Genomic DNA, 17615 nt, shown 5'->3' on the forward strand with positions numbered 1-17615 from the left:
TCATCATCACCATCATAGATGGATGTCTTAAGAACAGAAGCAATGAATCCAGAAGTTCTCAAACTCTTACTTTTTAAACTTTCAGGCAGAACCTTTTCCTTTAGCTTATGCTTTAGATGTGTCCAAAGTGTTTACCTGTCTCCTTCTGCTTTCCACTAGTGGGTGGAAACTTTTCTGTTGCACGTGGCATTTCCTCAAAGATTCTTCCTTCCTGCCTTACTGCTTTTCTGTACTTTATATAGGTATTTTATTTTTATTTTTGTTTTATGATGTGGACTTATAATGCTTATTATAACTAATAGCTGTCTTAGTGGCCCTGAAAGGGCAGGAAAGCATAGTATAAATACTTAAACAAATAATGTAACTAGAATTTAATTTTGTTTTATTTTTTGCCATCAAGTCACATCAAGTAAAATAATGATAATAACTTTATTTTATAGCCAGCCTTTCCCAGTTAGGAAAGTCTGTTTTTTATACCACACTTTTCAGTACTCAAAGAAGTTACAAAGCAGCTTACAAACACCTTTCCTTCCCTCTCCCCACAACAGGCACCCTGTGAGGTAGGTGGGTCTGATAGAGCTCTAAGATAACTGTGAAACAGAACATCTTGAAATTAACTACCAGAAGACCAAGGTCATGGCATTTGGCAAATGGCCAAAATCTACAATGTGGAAGCTAAATGGTCATAAAATTGAACAAGTGACCAAATTTACATACCTAGGTCTATACATTCAAGCCTCTGGATCAAAGAGCACCATTATTCATATACATCAGAATTAGGGCAAAGATTCTGAAAGGTCCCTCCATTAGATGTCAGGAGGGCCTTGTTATATTATTTAGACAGGACAAGTAGCTTTAGGAAGTCACAAGCTTTATTTGTCTGCTATTGGAGACCCAATAAGGGCAATAAGACATCTGCCAATACACTGGCTTGGTGGATGGTCTCTGCCTACTTGGCTGCAAACACCCCTTGCCCTCTTAACATGCGGGCCCACTCCCTGTGGGCCATGGGTTCTTCACCGGAGAGTTCCTATGCTGGACATCTCTCAAGCAGCTACCTGGGCAAGGGAGGAGACATTCATGAAGCATTATGCCATCGACCTCCAAGACAGGAGAGATTCCGATTTTGGCAGAGTGGTCTTGCGCCCCCTACCGGATTAAAGTTTGAAAGACCTGTTCCGAGGCAGGCCTGCGCTTGCGCAGTCCCAATGTGTGTCTGCACACAAGACCTCAATGAACAACGGTTACAGGTAAGTGCAACCCCGTTTTATATTCACCTATTTCAAAAAGGAAAACTTACTACATAAGGTTGTTGTGAGGGAAAGCATGCTAGACTATATGCTACATTGAAGTGTGCTTTTATCAATTGTAATGGTTTTAACTCTAGCATATGCTATAGCCATGTCCCAGGAGGATAACAAATCCTTGGAGGAAGATACATGTGCACTCGATGAAAATGACCAGAAGGCAGACAATGCCGGACCCAGTGAGATTGATAGTGTGGAAGCAGAACCAGCAGCTCTGACACGTAAAAGACCTGAATCCAAAACATCTGAGCCTTCTGCTATGCAAGAGGGATTAGCCCAGAACGTGCAGGTATTTATACTTAACCCACTGTTACTAAACTCTTCTTTATTCTGACTCTTACAATCTTCATATTTTGAAACTTATTCCTTTCATAGCAAGATTTGAGAGTGCTTTGCAACATTACCATTGTGGATCTGTTAAGTCATTCTTTGAATTTTACATTCATTCTGTCCATCCATTGAGTGCACTACTAATATTCACAGTTTTGAGTTTGGGTTACAAGGGAAGCAAGAGTCTGACTGTCAGCTGGGTTTCTTCAAAAAATGTTGATGCCATTGTGGAGAATCATAGAATTGGAAGGGGGCATGCAGGCCATCTAGTCCAACCTCCTGCTCAATGCATGATCAGTTTAAAAAGCATCCATGATAAGTATCAGTCCAGTTGCTGCTTGAAGACCACCAGTGAGGGGGAGTTCACCACCTCCTTAGGCAGCCTATTCCACTGCTGAGCTACTCTGAAATTTTTTTCCTGATACCTAACCGGTACCGTTCCACATCTTTAACACAGCCCCGCGGCGCCGCGGCGCCGCGGACTAAATAAAAGAGTAAGGGCTCCGAAGGCGGGCCCTGTCCGGGATGAGGAAGGGTGCCGATAGGCCCCTTCCCCTGGACTGACCAGCGGAGGGCCCAATCGGGAGGCGCAAAGCGCCTCCCGATTGGCCCCTCCGCTGGTCAGTCCACCCCCAAGCTGCCAATCAGCAGCCGCGCGCAGCGCGGCTGCTGATTGGCTGCTTGCCTGGCCACAAACCAATTGGGAGGCGCGAAGCGCGTCCCAACCCGCCCCCCCCCCCAGAGCTTCCCTTCGCTCTGGCGGCCATTACTTTGCTGGCCACCGAGAGCGAAGGTAGGCTCCCTGGCCCCTGCCCCGAAAACGGCTCGCCTTTAAAACGCTGGCCAAGCCCCGGGAAAGGCGCTCCGTGGCTCCTGGAGCCGCAGAGCGCCTTCCCCGGGGCTTGCCCAGCGTCTTCAAGCCCCGCCGCCACCTTTAAAACGCTGGGCAAGCCCCGGGGAAGGCGCTCCGCGGCTCCTGGAGCAGCGGAGCGCCTTCCCCGGGGCTTGCCCAGCGTCTTGAAGCCCCGCAGCCGCCTTTAAAACGCTGGGCAAGCCCCGGGGAAGGCGCTCCGTGGCTCCTGGAGCCGCGGAGCGCCTTCCCCGGGGCTTGCCCAGCGTCTTGAAGCCCCGCAGCCACCTTTAAAACGCTGGACAAGCCCCGGGGAAGGCGCTCCGCGGCTCCTGGAGCAGCGGAGCGCCTTCCCCGGGGCTTGCCCAGCATCTTGAAGCCCCGCAGCTGCCTTTAAAACGCTGGACAAGCCCTGGGGAAGGCGCTCCGCGGCTCCTGGAGCACCTTCCCCGGTGCTTGGGGAGCTTTTTCCGATATGTGGGGGGGAGGAAAAAAGCTCCCCAAGCACCGGGGAAGGCGATCCGCGGCTCGCAGAGCCGCGGATCGCCTTCCCCGGTGCTTGGGGAGCTTTTTTCCTCCCCCCCACATATCAGAAAATGACCCAAATTTCTTCTTTCCCTTTTCCAGTAGCGCCTTCAGCCTCCCCCTTTTCTTGCTTCCTCCTCTCCATCCACTAATCTACCTATATCTGCTTCCCCCAATTTTCAGTTTTCCTTTCCCCAATGGATCCTTGCCTTTCTTCTACCCAGATAACTTTCTCTATTCTCTCCCCTTCAGTTCTATCTCCTCTTTTCATGGTTCCTTCCCTGTAATATTTTTTTATTTTTTAATCCCATTGCCACCACCTTTGACTGAAGATAATCTAAGCATACAAGCCTCTATAATATTGCTTCTGTAATATGCCTCTTAAGCAATCTCTCAACATTACCATTGATAGCTCTCAGCATAGTATTGTGAAATTTTGGTAGGAATTTATTTCTTGATCCACATTCTGGAGCCATTGTTCTGAATAAGATATATTAATAAGTTTTTTGAAAAATTAATAGCTGTTCTGAAGATATTTGAAATTAGGAATACAATTTATTATGACTAGAGCATAGTACTTTGCCATGGGAAGCAATTTCACAGCTATGTTCCTGTGGCAAGTGTAAAACACCCCTTACAACTAGCCCATTTTATTTTTTTTCCTTTGCATCTCTGCTATCTGGCATGGGCATGACCATTTTATTACCATTATACTTTCTATTCCTTTAATCTGTCATCAGCCCAGCTATTCAGATAAGCACTTACAGGGAGCTGTTCTGAAAGGTATTTGCATGACACAGGAAGAAAATAGAAAAAACAGAAACATTTTAAACTGGTCTGAGAACTTTAAATTTGATTTGGTTCAGATTAGCTATATGGAATTCTAATAGATTTGTTCAGTGGAAACATTCAGGGAACGTGGTTTTGCTAGCGCCCATTGTATTTCGGATACAATGGGCTTTTTTACTAGTGTAGTTTAAAGCCATTACTGTGTTTCCTATCTTCTGCTGCCAACAGGAACTGCTCCCTCCCCTCCCCCAAGTGACAGCCTTTCAAATGCTTAAAGAGAGTAATCATGTCCCCCTCTCAATCTTTTCTCCAAGCTGAACACTCCCAAGTCCCTTAGCCTTTTTTCATAGGACATGGTTGCAGGCTGCTGCTTTTATTGTGCAGAAAACAGAAGTCTATTGCTTGTTTGCTTTTTGGAGAACCATGCATGTTTCTAAACAGTGACATGTTAATGGAGTGCTCTGGGAAATGAATTGAGAGGAAAGACTGATGAAGAATGATGGCAGGTACTGCTGCTACTACTTCCTTCAGGACTTTATTTTGAAAGACAGAATATATCTTAAAACCTCCCTTGGCGCCGCGGGCGGCGCCACGGACTAAATAAAGCGCTAAGCAGTGGTGGGGAGGAGTTAGGGCGGGCTGTGTCTGGGATAAAAACTCGGAGGAGCGAATCAGGAGCCGCGAAGCGGCTCCTGATTCGCTCCTCCGAGTGTCAATCCTGGACCAAGGAGGCAATGGGGAGGCGCGCAAAGCGTGCCTCCCCATTGCCTCCTTGGCCACATCAGGCCGACGTCCTTGGCCGCATCAGGCCGACGTCCAAGGGAGCCCCCGGCAGTCGCGCGAAGTGTGGCTGCTGGGGGCTCCCTGCCCGGCGGCCTGATGCAGTGAGAGGCGCAAAGCGCCTCTCGCCGCATTAGGCCGCCGCCCGAGAGAACCCGCGGATGCCAGGGACTCCTGTGCCTGGCGAACACGGAGCTTGGAGAGACCCGGCCGGAATCGAAGATGGCCGCCGAGGGCCCGCCGAGGAGTCGAGGATGCCCCGCCGCCGCCGCCCGCCCTCGACGACGCCTCCGCTACGCGCAGCTGGCGGGTGCTCTTTGCCCGGCGGCCTGACGCTGCTGGAGGCCCAAAGCGCCTCCCGCCGCGTCAGTCCGCCGCCAAGGGAATCCCTGGCAGTGGTGCGCAGGGCGGCTGGCGGGGGCTCCCTGCCCGGCGGTCTGACACGGCGAGAGGCCCGAAGCGCCTCCCTCCACATCAGATCGCCGGGCAGGGAGCCCCCGCCAGCCGCCCTGCGCGCCGCTGCCAGGGACTCCCGTGCCTGCCGAAAACGGAGCTTGGAGAGACCTGGCCGGAATCGTAGATGGCCACCAAGGGCCCGCCGAGGACGCCCCGCCGCCGCCGCCCGCCCTCGACGACGCCTCCTCTCTAAGGTCAGCTTCCTAGCCGCGCACTGCCCTGTCCCTCTCTATCCCCCACATTCTAGCGCCCATTGTATTTTGTTTACAATGGGCTCTTTTACTAGTGTTTTCCAAATAAATCACTGCTGATGCAGAAGAGATTTTTTCTTCAGTCCTGGAAGAGCATCATTATCCCCGGATCAGTGAATGGGAATCAGGGTCATAATGTGTGCAGTGATCCACCTGCCATTGAGCAGACATTAGCTTGTGTATTGAGATAGAAGTTTGGGGATGGGTCAAAGAGCTGTTACTACTACTACACTTTATTTTAGCCAAAAGGCCGAGAAGCGGCCTTTACTACTACTATCATATACTCCGTATAGGGTTGCCTTAATAACTTCCTGGATAATTGAAATGGCATATATGCGACCCTGTTGGAAATGGAGTTCTGCAATATCAGTGTTTCATGGTTTCGCTTCCGTCATACAAAGCCTTGAACAGCTTGGACTTTGCACAACTTAGATGCCAAAGCACCATTAATTTCTGATTTGTCGATCTAGTCATATAAATTAATGATCTTCAAAAAATAGCAAGTCAGTCAAGTGCCCATAGATATCTGTGTGTCAAGTTTATTGGTATTTAAATATGCTTTATGTTTTTAAATGATGTATGTCACTTGGAGTCCCTGCTGGCAAAAATAATTACATTTACAGTGAATTAATGAATAAGCTGAAATAGTGAGGCTGCGTGGCTCTCTCTAATTCTCTCTTGAGACTCATCAAAGTGTTAGTGTATTTTCCAGGAGAAGTAGAATACTTCGTCGGCAGTTAGGTATGATCTGGAACCAAAATCAAATTATTTTTAGAAGTTTGTTCTTATGTCGTCTCTCCTGCTGATTTATTGAGGTATGAGCCTCTTGTGGCACAGAGTGGTAAGGCAGCTTTCTGAAAGCTTTGCCCATGAGGCTGGGAGTTCAATCCCAACAGCCGGCTCAAGGTTGACTCAGCCTTCCATCCTTCCGAGGTCGGTAAAATGAGTACCCAGCTTGCTGGGGGGTAAACGGTAATGACTGGGGAAGGCACTGGCAAACCACCCCGTATTGAGTCTGCCATGAAAACACTAGAGGGCGTCACCCCAAGGGTCAGACATGACTCAGTGCTTGCACAGGGGATACCTTTACCTTTTTAATCCCTAGTTGCATCATGCCCTGAGGATGGGGTGAGATTGAGACAAGCTTAATTTTTGTTTGCATGTAATCCTAACTGTAAAAATGTGTTTGAGCTTTATAGATATTGTGTTGATAAATCAGGCATCTCCTTTGTTTCTTAAAGGACTCTAGTTCTATCAAGCAATCACAGACAGGATGGGGGAACTGGGGGAACTGGGGAAAGACTTTACTGTCAACTGCTTCTGCTACAGTGACTACTGTAGGTAAGTCCTGCTAAAATGTTGCTAGCCCTGTACCTTATTATCCTAGTCAAATGTTTTTTTTTTCATTTCAAGTCCCCCCTGCTCCATTGGCTTTTAGAAGTCAGCTGTGACAAATGCACAGTGCTGTGTGGGAACTGTAAAAGCAAAATAATTATGGCAGTAGGATCAGTAGAATTATAAAAGATAGTACAAACACAAAAATAAAGGGTTTGATTCTGTGAGCCCAAGAATATGAGGCTCTTCCCCCTCCCCACTGGAGCTCTTTCTGACTATTGTAATCTTTATTCTTGCTTCAAGGATATGCACTAGTAGCCAAATGAACTCATTTGGCAGCTATATTATGGAGGAAGTAGGGGGCAAAATCACTCCTTTCTTTCTCTTCCATGAGCAGAGCTCTGTAGAAAGGGCTCCAGTGGAGCAGAGAATATCAGTACTTTTGGATGGTGGGTCACTGCAGTGATGGCAAGCTTGGGCAGTGCCCTTATAGGTTTCTCTTCCCTTTTTCAACTTCACTATGTTCCCCCGAGCAATTCATCTTTCTCGCCTGGTCACTGTTTACTTGGCAAAGTTCTTTGTTTTCACTTGGGACTAAAATTATATTTCTACTTTCTTTAGGTCATGGAATCTCAAATGTTATTGAAAAAGCAGAGACATCCCTTGGGATCCCCAGCCCTAGTGAATTGTCTTCTAAGGCCAAAGAAGGTCAGTTTTTAGTTTAAAAAACAAAAATACTGCTTGAAGTTTGCTGCTTGTGGTCCTGTGATTGATGGTGTTATTTTAAAACATCTTACTTGTGGGATTCTGTTGAATATTGCCAGAGAAAGATGGTGTTGTCTACTGTGAGTGTTCATTCAATTGCCCCAGTAACAGATTCAAACTGACTAGTATCCAGACTTTTATCCTCAACCCTCCAAATACTGGCATGGAACATTGCAGGATGGCATAGTAAGAGGGGAGTTTTGTTCATTCCTCCAATCCTATGATATAATTCTCCTTCAGGAAACTTGGGTTCTAGGTGAAGTCCATGTACAAGGATATTACAATTTTTGCACCCCAGCTCTGATGTCATAAGGAAGAGGTAGAAACCAAATGGGCCTCTGCTTCCTAGTGAAAACAAATCTTAAAGAAACTATATCATATCTAGGGGATGCCCCCCTATACGCCCAAGCACTCTTAATCCATGCCAACCCAAGTATTAGTTAAGTTTAGGAAGGGATACACTATCTTAGATCATTGCACTGTTTTAGCATTTTTTAAGCCAGAAATATACTAAATTTAAGACGGGCAAATTATTTATTGCCTTTATTGATCTAAAAGCAACCTTTGACTCAGTTTCCAGAGAGAAACTCTGGATAAAATTAGACAATCTATAAATAGATTGGTGTCTACTATTTCTATTAAAACAGCTCTATCATAACAACTACTGCCCAGTCCAATATTCTGCTAAGGGAAATTTAACACCAAAAATCCAAATAAACATAGGAGTTAAACAAGGAGTTAACAAGGAGTTGCTCCTCAGTTATTTAACCTTTTCTTAAATGATTTACCCTTCCATTTTGACAAAGTTAATGGTCATCCCCCCTTTCTTGGCAAAAGACCCAGTCCGCTTCTTTTAGACGCGGATGACACAGTAATCTTATCTTGAGTTGGCCTTATACGCTATCTCCAGTTATTTACAGATTACTGTAGTGACAATCAACTAAAAATAAATTTTGAAAAAATGAAGATCATGGTATTCGCAAAGAATCACTATACGTTTCCCTGGATAATAAATGGTAATCATATAGAACAGGTTAATCACTACAAGTATTTAGGCATACATTTCACTTACAACAGTAGTTCAGGAAATCATAGAGAAAAAATAATCAAAACTGCAAAAGGCCAGTTACCCCTTTTAGCCAAGTTTTACTACCAAAAAGGCCCAAAAACCTTCCAACAGCTATTAAAATCTACAATCTACAATGCTAAAATAATTCCTTAGATTCTTTATGGAATCCCAATATGGATGGATGCATTTAATAATAAATTAGAAAACATCCAATCCTCCTTTTTCAGAAATCTGTTAAGTGTCCCAAACTGTGTGGCAAATCATACACTTGTTGCAGAACTTGGCCAGCAGAGTCTAGAAGTCAGGGCTTGGTTTCAGTCTTTTAAATACTGGATAAAAATTAATTTTCATGCTCAACCAGGTAGTTTGTTAATCAACTTTTTGAGTAACTCTTATTATCTCAAATGATTAAGTCAAATGTCAAAGAAACTTGAAATTATGGGTCTGCACATCTCAACTCTTAGCATACAAGAGGAAAGGGTCATACTAAAATCAATATCACAGAGAATAGAAGATCAGGATACTCAGGTTTTAGGCTCCTCTAATAACAGTGTATGTTCTCCCAGTTTCTGGGATATTCCTTCGACATACAAATCCATGCCCATGTATATCCAAATTTTGGAGACACACCCATTAAGAAGAACATTTCTAGTAGAAGAAGAACATTTCTTACTTTAACATCTTTCCCTCCAATTTCACCTGAGGTAGATTTTTGAAGATCCCTCCTCAGGAGAGATACTGTTTGCATGGGTATAGTGTCCCTGACATGTTGTACCATATATTTTGGTGTGTCCCAAGTTTGATGTATATTGCCACCCTTTAGTTACCTATCTTAAGAAATTGAAATTCAACTGTGTTGATGATAAACATTGGATTAAAATGATACTAAATGTGAGGGACTCAGCAATTATTGTAAAAGTAGCTAGGTTTTTGCTGGCAATTTTAAATGATAATCTTTTTATGATGGACTATTTGAAATTTTCGTTTTACGCTTTGCAATTTTATACCAATAAAGGTATTCTGATTCTGATATCTACATGTTCTCCATAACATTTGCTTTTGCCCCTTGTCCTCTTATATGAGATTAATATGCATATTTCCTCTGGGAGGAATGGCAGCTACAATTATTAACATTAATATTAATATTAATATTATACGATTTCTAACCTGCTGCTCCCCTGAGGCTCGTGGCGGGTAACAACATGTAAAAACCTCATAAAACCCCTAATATATAAAACACCTAAAAACAATCCCCATCCCACCCAACCCACCTGATGGCGGCGGAACTATCCGGGAAACAAGGGGCCACTGCTGATGTAGAGGGGGGGGGCGATCTAAAAAGGGGAGGCGGCAGGCTCAACCATAGGCCTGGCGGAACAGCTCCATTTTGCAGGCCCTGTGGAAGGATGGCAAATCCCAAAGGGACCACAGCTCCTCTGGAAGCTCATTCCACTAGGTGGGGGCCAGGACCCAAAAGGCCCTGGCCCTGGTTGAGGCCAGACACGTCTCCCAGGAGCCAGGAACCACCAATGAAATAGTCTCCGCTGAGCATAACGCCCTGCGGGGGACATAAGGCGCCAGCCAGTCCCTCAAGTATGTGGGTCCCAGATCGCGGAGGGCCTTAAAGGTTAAAACCAAAACCTTGAACCTGATCCGGCTAGCAATCAGTAGCCAATGCAGCTGTCTCAGCACAGGCTGGACATGGGTCCTCCAAGCTCTTCCTGTGAGGACCCTAGCAGCTGCATTTTGTACCAGCTGTAATTTCCGGATCAGGTGCAGGGGTAGGCCCACGTAGAGCGAGTTACAGAAATCTATTCTGGAGGTGCCCGTCACATGGATCACAGTGGCTAGGTGGTCAGGTAGGACTGATCCAAGAATGAGCGTTGTTGTCATTGTTGTTGTTGTTAGGTGCGAAGTTGTGTCCGACCCATCACGACCCCATGGACAATGATCCTCCAGGCCTTCCTGTCCTCTACCATTCCCAGGAGTCCATTTAAGTTTGCACCAACTGCTTCAGTTATTCCATCCAGCCACCTCATTCTCTGTTGTCCCCTTATTCTTTTGCCCTCAATCGCTCCCAGCATTAGGCTCTTCTCCAGGGAGTCCTTCCTTCTCGTGAGATGGCCAAAGTATTTCAGTTTCATCTTCAGGATCTGGCCTTCTAAGGAGCAGTCAGGGCTGATCTCCTCTAGGACTGACCGGTTTGTTCACCTTGCAGTCCAAGGGACTCGCAAGAGTCTTCTCCAGCACCAGAGTTCAAAAGCCTCAATTCTTTGACGCTTGGCCTTCCTCATGGTCCAACTTTCACAACCATACATTGCAACTGGGAAAAACCATAGCCTTGACTAGTCGCACTTTATTTGGCAGAGTGATGTCTCTGCTTTTTAGGATGCTGTCTAGATTTGCCATAGCTTTCCTCCCCAGGAGCAAACGTCTCTTAATTTCTGTGCTGCAGTCCCCATCTGCAGTGATCTTGGAGCCCAGGAAAATAAAATCTGTCACTACCTCCATTTCTTCCCCATTTATTTGCCAGGAATTGAGAGGGCCGGATGCCATGATCTTAGTTTTCTTAGTTTCAAGCCAGCTTTTGCACTCTCCTCCTTCACGGGGCTCTTTAGTTCCTCTTCGCTTTCTGCCATTAGAGTGGTATAATCTGCATATCTGAGTTTGTTGATATTTCTCCCTGCAATCTTGATCCCCGCGTTTCTCATGATGTGCTCCGCATACAAATTCAATCGGCAAGGTGACAATATACAGCCTTGCCAAACTCCTTTCTCAATTTTGAACTAATCAGTGATTCCATGCCTGGCTTGCATGTAAGTAAAATATCTTCGGTGCATTAAAACTCACTCTCAGCATTGTGCCAGGAGGTGGAGCAAGATGTAGTTTATGAGCAGATAAGAGGGAACAGTACAGATTAGGGTGTAGAATGCTGTGTTTATGTTTCATGGGGTACATGACATCTTGTGCTTGATCTGAGGTCCATCAAATTTTTGCACTTGGTACTAATCTTGCAAGATGTCCAGAAAATAAAAACTAGTTCTGTATGTTCAAAAGTTGGTTCTTGGATAGAAGTCTTTTTGTTATCACTACCACCTGGCAAATGTTACTGAAAATGAGAGGACTTGCAAAAGTAAGTTGTCATAATAGTTTGCTTTTTAAAATGTCAGTATTCACAGATCACATTGGATATGACCAGTGTCTAGATGCACCCAACCTCTTGGGCTCCTGGTCTGCATATTTGTTGATTTTAAGCTTTCTTATTTATTTGAAATATGTATATGCATCTTAAGAGTGTTGCTTCACATGGTTTGCAAAATAAAATGAGATAAAATCAAACCATTTTAAAATGCAGCTAATAAAACCCTAAAGCATACAAGAACAAAACCGCAGAAGCTCTAGCAGCCTGAAATGTTCCTCTGAACAGGTTAGAAGCAGATGATCAAATAGAGACTGGGAGCCAGTTGGTACAATAGATAGAAGGCTCGACTAGGGTCTTGGCAAACCCCTGTTCAAGTACTAACCCTGCATTGGAACCCGTTTGAGTGAACTTCGGCTAATCACGCACTCTTAGCTCCAACTGTCTCCCAAGTTTGTAATGTAATCAAATGAAGCTGAGGGGAATGATGTAAGGCTATCTGGGTTTCCCACTGGGGAAAACAGTGGGGTATAAATGGGGTATAAATAAATAAACAAACAGTGGGTGAAGGGAAACTGGCAAAAGTTGTTCTTCTCAAGTGGCAGAAGCGATAGAAACCATATTTGCTACAAATTTTGAACCTCATGTCAGCCAGTCTCTGTTAGCTGTACTTGCTCTCCAATTGAAACCCCAGAATTTCTAACCCTTTAAATATCATGGTTCCATTACAGAATTCCAGAACTCTGCAATAACCAGTGATTGCAAAGGTGACCCTGAAAATCCTTCATCAGTTAGCAGTGGTGCTTTTGGAATGTTTTCTACCATCTCCGCTGCTGTTCAGAACACAGTAAGACAGAATGATGCTTTGTTTTTTCTACTTTTTTGTGCTTTAGAATTAAGATTTTGTTCCACTTTTCAAATTGAAGTCAGTATATCATGTTCAGTTGAATGGTCAGTCAGGATTTATTCATAACTGCTAATTATGCCTTTAATTGATGATTTATTTATGATCATTAAGTCTGTGATGTGTGAGAGCCAGTTTGGTGTAGTGGTTAGGAGTGCGGAGTTCTAATCTGGCGAGCCGGGTTCAATTCTGCACTCCCCCACATGCAACCAGCTGGGTGACCTTGGGCTCGTCACGGCACTGATAAAACTGTTCTGACCGAGCAGTGATATCAGGGCTCTCTCAGCCTCACCCACCCCACAGGGTGTCTGTTGTGGGGAGAGGAATGGGAAGGCGACTTTAAGCCGCTTTGAGCCTCCTTCGGGTAGGGAAAAGCGGCATATAAGAACCAACTCTTCTTCTTCTTCTTCTTCTTCTTCTTCTTCTTCTTCTTCTTCTTCTTCTATGTATGTTAAGAAAAAACTTCTTAGCCGAATAAGTAATGGTGGAAAATCTTAAATGTAGAGTGGAAATTTTAAATGGCTTCTGGCATTTCTTCCTGAAGGTGGATATCCTGCTGCGTTTACAGCCTAAACACCTATCTCTAGCAGCCTTTTGGGATTGATTTAATGCTGGAGTGGAATGGGGTAGCCTGAGAATATGGGCATAAACTATCAGAAGGTGTGTTCCATTTTCCACTCAAATGGTGGAACTTAAAAGATATCAAATGATCTGGGGGAGAAAAAAAAATCTTTGATATAGCTACTTCTGTTGCTGAGAGATTCCCTGGACATCATTTGTTGCCTTTCTTTTCTGAACATTGTATTAAATTAGTTCAGACTCTCAGAGGAAGGGTGGCAGAAGTTGAACTTTGTGCTCAAGTGTGTATTCCTTTTGTTGAAGTAGTTTTTCTTTGGCAAAGAACAAAATGAGAAATGCAGTGCATTCAGGGTTATCCACTTCTTACAGAACATAGTGAAATATTTTCTCATGTTTCCAATTTCTCATTTATAATATGACTAGAAATTAAGCCCGCTGTGGCGTAAAGACAGCGGGCGCTAGGGAGGCGATAGAGTAGGTTGGGGGGGGCTGCGTGACTTGGCGGTGGGTAGGCCGTGCACCAGAAACCTGGGATGGTGCGGCCTGTGTGGCTCCAGTGGCGTTTGCCAGCTCCTGGATGTCTGGGCCTGGCGCAGGACCTACCTGAGGTGTAGAGCGGAGTGTAGAAATGGCAGGCAGCGTGCTCGGCAGCGGGAGACAGTAGAGGTAGTTGTTGTGGTGCCAGGGGTTCCGTGTCCATTGCTGCCCCGGTGTCTGCAGTCACTGTGGCGTCCGTTGGTGTGTGCGCGGGTGGAGGGGGTCCCAGAGGCGTTGTGTGGGCGGGAGCGGGCAGGAGGCGGTCTGTGGGCTGCTGGCTGGCAGCAACATGGTGTATGTTGAGTGAGGGCAGCCGGAGGCATTGGCGACGGCGGTGCGGCTGGCGGCAGGGCCGCAGCCTTGTGGGAAGGGAGAAGTGGCTGGACGGCTGTTGGTGGCTCAGCCGCAGGGCCGGCTGCATCCCCAGGTCCTCGGCAGCGGTTTTGGGCGGTGGGGAGGCAGCGTGTTCGCAGCGGGGGCCGCCGTTGGGGCCTCCTCACAGCGTGGCTCGTCGGCGACCTGCCGTCTCCGTGGGTAGCGAGGAAATGGCAGCCAGCCGCATGCGGGGCGAGTTGGGGGACGGATCGGGAGGCGCAAAGTGCCTCCCGATTGGTCAGTCCGGTGGCAAGGGGCCAATCGGGAGCCACGCGCAGGTCCCTTGCCGCCGGACTGACAATTGGAGGGCCCAATCAGCAGGCGCTTCGCCCTCCAATTGTCAGTCCGGGGGAAGAGGCCTATGGGCACCCTTCCTCATCACGGACAGGGCCCACCCTCGGGGCCCTTAACAGGTTATTTAATCCGCTCCGCGAGGAGCGGTTAAAGATGAAGTAATAGCATGCCATATTAATTATCATGAAACATAATAAAGATCAAGTTTCCAGCTCACTCCCTACCTGATTGGTCTCCTCTGGGGGTGTGACACCAAGAGAGAGAGTACTCTGCCAATGAGGGCCAATCGGTTAAAATTGCACTCTACCAAATGAGTGCAAATCAGCTCAGATTGCACTCTGCCAGTAAGAGTCAATCAGCTCAAATTGCATGCAGGCAACTCACTCCCTACCTGATTGCCCGCACCCCGGAAATATCCCCCCAATAGGAGATAGGAGATGACCCTCATCGAGGAAACTATTTAAAAAGAAATACTGAAACTTTTGCACGAAGGCTTATTTGAAAATTATATTGATAAAATGCCTACAATGTTTTGTTAGAAACAGATGAAAGAATTCCGCAATTCTACTTACTCACCAAAATTGATAAAACGTTCAATTCCAGTACCTGGTAGGCCTGTTGTGTCAGGATGTGGCTCAATCCTGGAAGCCCTAGCCATGTATTTAGGTTGCTTCAGTAAACTACAAGAGAGCTTCTTGTGGCGCAGGGTGGTAAGTCAGCTGACATGCTGTCTGAAGCTCTGACCATGAGGCTGGGAGTTTGATCCCAGCAGCAGGCTTAAGGTAGACTCAGCCTTCCATCCTTCAGAGGTCGGTAAAATGAGTACCCAGCTTGCTGGGGAGTAAACGGTAATGACTGGGGAAGGGAATGGCAAACCACCCTGTATTGAGTCTGCCAAGAAAACGCTAGGGGACGTCACCCCAAGGGTCAGACAGTGAGGATACCTTTACCATTAAACCTGTGTCCCCACTATAAGATTGTACTTGAGGGACACAATGGACTTCCTTAATCATATTAATAATGTAAAAGTTCAGAGTGAGGATCTACTGTTTGTTACATTGGATGTAATATCATTATGTACGGGAATCCCACAAAATGATGCATGAAGTAATATATGGAACTTTACAAAGAAGAGAAAATTTGAACCCACCTACAACATTTTTATGCCACATTGCAGACATTGCTGTGTCTCAAATGTTTTTTTTCAGTTTACCAATGAATATTATTGGCAAACCTCTGGGATATCAGTGGGATGCAAATTTGCTTCTGAAGTTGTCAATATATTTTTGGAATAATTAGAGACTAGCAAAATTCTTCAGAGTGGTGATCCATATGAGAAACATACAGCATTTTGTAAAAGGCTTTTAGATGACATCTTTAAAAATACTCAAAGAATTTGGAGAATACACCCATCTTTAAATAGGACAGGATCCTATTAAATAAAAGAGTAAAGCCACCTGGGGAGGAGTTAGGGCGGGCCCTGTCCAGGATAAAAACTCAGAGGGCCCAATCAGGAGCCGCGAAGCCCAGAGGGCCCAATCAGGAGTGTCCATCCAGGGCCAAGCAGCCAATGGGGAGGCGCGCATAGTGCCTTCCTATTGGCCCCTCACCAGGACAGACCAAAATGCCATTCACCCAGCCCAGTCTGGCTGCCAGTCTGCTCCTGACCACCGCAGGGAGAGGAGGTCAATAGTGCTGCCAAGGGGGATGAGAACAGAGGCTTGGACAGGCTGCACCAGCCCTTTTCCCTCCAAGGCTGACCTAACTGTCATGTCCAACTGCAAATTGCCTCAGAACCTCAGGGAGGCCTTTCCAAGAGCAACGCAGGGGAGACTGAGGGCCCTCCTTTTGAGGGGGGGGGACTTTCCCCTTCTGCCAAACAGTTGCCTGATAAGGAGGCCACAGAAAAGCCCCTTCTCACTTAAAATACAGCTCTGCCCGGAGGCTAGACACAGCCAAGCCATGTGTCTTTCTTCTTTGCAACTCTCTGCAGATTTGAGGCCACTGCACAGCGTTATTCTGCAGAGGAAGCTGGCTCTTTTGTCTCCTGTTTCATCTGCACAACAACCCTGTGCAGTAGGCCTCAAGTCTTTCAATTCAACAACAACCTGTGTGGGAAGCCTTAAATGTTTCTTCTCTACCACAACCCTGTCCAAAGTAGCCCTTTCTGCCTGGGGAGCTGATCTTTATACTCTGCAGGTGAGCTGTAATTCCAGGAGCTCTCCAGGCCACACCTGTAGGTTGGCTACCCCCTAGCCAGAAATATTCCTGGAGGTTTGGAGGTAGGACTTCAAAATCGTACAATGCCTCAGAGTCCAGCCTTCAAATGAGCCATTTTTGGCTGCAGTTGGTAGGGGGTGGTGCAGGGGTGTCCCTCCTGGGCTATGGGCTGTGGCCAGCCCTTATCAGCAACTGTTTGTATTCTGGGGCGCAGACAGGCAGACCAGCATCAGTCCTGTGAGTCTGGAAAGTGCAGGAAGATCTAAATAAATATTTACAGCCTGAAACTAAATAGAGAACAAGTAAATGTCTGGAGACACATCGTAACTGAAATAGTAACTGGCAAATAACCTTGGCCTGGCAAATAAAAAACAGTATTAAAAACCTTACTAAGGTCAAGACTGCTGTGCACAGACACAGTCTTCCTCTTAGGGTTGCCAGCTTCCCTGTGAGGCTCGCTACCCCACCTCCCTCATGGGGAGTCTGCTATGGGGAGAGAAGGGGAAGACGATTGGAAAATGCTTTGAGACACCTGAGGCCTGCTGGATCACTGCGGCCCATTCCCAGTTCTCTCAGATCTCTCACAACCCTACATGCCTCACAGGTTGACTATTGTGGAGAGACAAATGGAAAAAGTGTTTGTAAACCGCTTTGAGACTCCTTTGGGTAGTAAACAACAGGGTACAAAAATCCGTTCTTCTAAGGAGCAACCACGAAAGAAGCATGTGGGCACATAACATTTTACCAACAGTGAAAACATGGGAGACAGAAGGAACTGGGTGGACACCTGTGTACTGTGACTACCCCATGTGTATTAGGGCAGAGGGGCATTTCGGTGAATGTGGCCTAATCCACACAAGAAGGGAAATGACGCAGAACTGGGGGGAATTGGTTGCCATGTAATCTTCCCCTAAGAAGAGTCTCCAGTCTGATTTTCCCTTCACATATGTGAGGACATGGCTCTGGAAAGCTCATCTGTAACCACTATGCCACAATTGCCAAAGATCATTCCTCTCCCACAATCAACGAACATTCCACACCACAGGTTCTTGACATCCATATCTCCACACCCATGGCCTCATTTGCCACCACAACCTCCCACACAACACA

At 46.2% G+C, this 17615-nt stretch overlaps 1 protein-coding gene across 2 annotated transcripts in view; it reads left to right on the forward strand.

Moving 5' to 3' along the window:
- Positions 1-17615, forward strand: part of FAM114A2 (family with sequence similarity 114 member A2) — a 53589-nt gene that overhangs the window by 1872 nt on the left and 34102 nt on the right. Inside the window, exons 2-5 of one of the 2 annotated variants that reach the window (XM_077326480.1) lie at positions 1388-1596; positions 6530-6629; positions 7245-7331; positions 12328-12443. In XM_077326480.1, the coding sequence (XP_077182595.1) occupies positions 1402-1596; positions 6530-6629; positions 7245-7331; positions 12328-12443 (498 nt within the window). In that variant the 5' untranslated portion in view covers positions 1388-1401. The remainder of the gene's footprint in view (positions 1-1387; positions 1597-6529; positions 6630-7244; positions 7332-12327; positions 12444-17615) is intronic. The other variant, XM_077326481.1, reaches the window with a different exon arrangement.

The sequence above is a fragment of the Paroedura picta genome, chromosome 3, assembly GCF_049243985.1.
Source record: "Paroedura picta isolate Pp20150507F chromosome 3, Ppicta_v3.0, whole genome shotgun sequence".
NCBI classification, from domain to species: domain Eukaryota; kingdom Metazoa; phylum Chordata; class Lepidosauria; order Squamata; family Gekkonidae; genus Paroedura; species Paroedura picta.